The sequence below is a fragment of the Pteropus vampyrus genome, unplaced genomic scaffold (genome assembly GCF_000151845.1).
Source record: "Pteropus vampyrus isolate Shadow unplaced genomic scaffold, Pvam_2.0 Scaffold212, whole genome shotgun sequence".
Classification (NCBI taxonomy): domain Eukaryota; kingdom Metazoa; phylum Chordata; class Mammalia; order Chiroptera; family Pteropodidae; genus Pteropus; species Pteropus vampyrus.
Genome location: NW_011888993.1, coordinates 45,471 through 48,341, shown reverse-complemented (window position 1 = coordinate 48,341; position 2,871 = coordinate 45,471). Strand labels below are relative to the sequence as shown.

Genomic DNA, 2,871 nt, shown 5'->3' with positions numbered 1-2,871 from the left:
AGACGTGCCCTCGGGAGCCCCTGGAAAGTCACAGGGTGATGATGTCTGAAAACAGATGGCCGCGAAAGGGAGTTGAACCCCCATCCCTGACACCCAGGCCCTTGGGAAGGAAACCCTGATAAACACCCGTGGCACGTTTCACGGCTGTATTTCCAGATACCTTACGGGTTTAGGTGCTGCTGTGTGTACAGCTGCTTTCCCCACTCCCTCTGGGGTGGGCGTCGCCGGGGCGGAGACACAGCCGTGTGGTCCGAGTCAGTCCGCACCTGCCGTCTCATGGGCCACTTTTTTGCCCCTCGACCCCTTCCAGCGTCCAACCCCTCTGCGTTCGTTAACGGGCACTCCGTAGGGAGGAACCATTCTTTCTCCTCTGCCGCCGATTCCTTTATGCAACTCTTTACTTTCGTCACCGTGGACTCGTGGCTATTTATTTATTGTATTGCACATTTCATGGCTCTGGTTGCCCCGATGTGTCCCTTCGACAGGCGCTGGCTCTTCCCCGAGCACGCCTTCACTTTCCGGCACTGTGGGGGCCCCACACGTGTGTGTGTCGTTAGTTCCCTGCTGCGACCCTGGGGGTGGCCGTCCCCACGAGGAGCCCCGGTTCCGCACGTTAGGGAACAATGGTGCTTAGCCACCAAGAGCCCAGTGCCGGGTGTGCTCGTCGCTGCTGGGGTGCTCTGCCCCCCTCAGCGGACAGAGCGAAGGAATGGCCACGCCGTCCCCGTGTCTGTGTCTATCCGTCCGTCTGTCTCGTGTGTATTAAAAACCGAGTTCACACCGATACCTCTGATGCCAGCCCCGCGGAACAGGGCCCAGCTTAGCCTTTCCTGGGTACTCATTTATGATGCTTTTCTCCAGCACCGGGAAGCTGGATTCTTGTGGAATTCTGGAGTGTTACTTATTTGTGCTCATGACATGGTTTTTGGGACTGAAACCCCGTATCCTTTTAACTGGACTGGGTCCACGCTTCGAGAAGGGGGTTGGACTACTCATCCGTGGGGTGCCTTTCAGCTCTCGTGCCCATCGGTGACTCCCCAAAGCTAAAATGACCACACACACACACACACACACACACACACACACACACACACACACACACACAAACATTCTCTCTCCGTTTCTCCTCCTGTGGCTCTTTATTGAAGCCGTCCAGTTTGCACAGACTCGCAGGAGCTGTCCGAAACGGATCAGCCGCTGCCGCTTCTGCCCCCGCCTTTATGCCCTGGTCTTAGCCCCAACCTTGATGGCAACGTGATTGTCTGAGCATCCTGCCCAGGCGCTGAGGGGGCTCGGGGATCTCCCGCGGCTTGGCGGCCGAGGGCTGCCCACTGACCGGCCCTCCCTCCGCAGCCCCTGTACGAAGGCTGGTTCCTGGCTCTCTACAACCTGTTGTACACCACCCTCCCCGTCCTCTACATTGGGCTCTTCGAGCAGGTGAGAAGGCTGAGCGCCCACCTCCTTCCCATGGGTGCTCTTGTCTCTGCCCCCTTCTTGCCTGGGGGACTGGGAGACCCCGCAGCCCTGGAGGGCAGTTCAGCACCACGCCCCTGCCCATCACTGTGTCACTGACCCCCAGAACCCACCCCGCAGGACCTGAGCGCCAAGCAGAGCCTGGAGCTGCCTGAGCTCTACGTCCACGGCCAGCAGGACCGGCTCTTCAACTACTGGGTCTTCCTCCAGGCCGTCGCCCATGGCATGGCCACCTCTCTGGTCAACTTCTTCGTGACTCTGTGGGTGAGCCGTGACACGGCGGGGCCGCTCAGCTTCAGTGACTACCAGTCTTTTGCCGAGGTCGTGGCCCTCTCGTGCCTGCTGTCCATCACGGTGGAGGTAGGCGGGGCCTCGGACCGGGCCCTGGGGGCTGCACCACCTGGTAACCTAGCCGGGAGGCCTTGGCAGCGGACCCCTGGGGCTGGGCCCCCACCCTCCCCCGCGGAGCCTGGGGATCCCCAGCGCAGCTTCCCCCTCCCCCTCCCCCCCTCATTCAGGTCATTCTCATCATCAAGTACTGGACGGTCCTGTGCGTGCTCGCCATTTCCCTCAGCCTCTGCCTGTACATGGTCATAACGTGGGCCAGCCAGAGCTTCTGGCTCTTCAGAGCCTCGCCCTTTGCCTTTGCGTTTCTGTGTGAGCCCCCAGTGGGGAAGCGGGGGGGGACGGGGAGGCCGGCCCTGGGGACGGGTGGGGCCTGGGTCCTTGGGGAATTTGCATGGAGGCATCCTGGAGGTGTCGGGAGGGGAAGAGGTAGGTGTCGGGGGGAGGGGAAGAGGTAGGTCTCGGGAGGAGGCGACACCGCGCAGGCTCTGGGGAGGCCCCAGCCCCAGGCTGAGCCGCGACCCTGCCCCGTCACCAGACGCGAACCGCAACGTGGTATCCCAGCCGTCCGCCCTGCTGGTGGTCCTGCTGAACGTGTCCTTGAACACCCTGCCCGTATTAGCCTTTCGTATCATTTACCAAGCTCTCAAGAAGCCACATCCCAAGGTGAAGGAAGCTGGGGTCCCCACTGCCCCTTCATGGAACCCCAGCCTATGCAGGGAACAGGTACTCCAAGGAGACATGGGACTGGAGGCAGGGGTGGAGACCCAGACGGACGCCCCATGCCCCCAGGGAGCCATCCTTCCTGGGGTAGAGAAGGCTAGACCGGTTCCGGCACTGCTATCATTGGGCTTCCACCAGGAATTGTCAAGGACGTGGGGGTCGAGATGACAGAAATGACCCGGAAATGGTTTAGGCGAAGGGGAGAGCTTAGAAACACTCCTCGTGTCCATCGACAAACGGTGGGCAGACACAGGATGGTCCGTCCACACGGTGAAATATTACTCAGCCTCGAAACGGACGTCCTAACACACCTGCTACGACATGGATGGA

The 2,871-nt window shown here is 60.9% G+C and overlaps 1 protein-coding gene across 1 annotated transcript in view; it reads left to right on the top strand.

The window, feature by feature from the left end:
* Positions 1–2,871, top strand: part of ATP8B3 (ATPase phospholipid transporting 8B3) — a 21,419-nt gene that overhangs the window by 15,969 nt on the left and 2,579 nt on the right. Inside the window, exons 22-25 of the mRNA XM_023538104.1 lie at positions 1,354–1,437; positions 1,594–1,833; positions 1,992–2,130; positions 2,357–2,484. Coding sequence (XP_023393872.1) covers positions 1,354–1,437; positions 1,594–1,833; positions 1,992–2,130; positions 2,357–2,484 — 591 coding nt within the window. The remainder of the gene's footprint in view (positions 1–1,353; positions 1,438–1,593; positions 1,834–1,991; positions 2,131–2,356; positions 2,485–2,871) is intronic.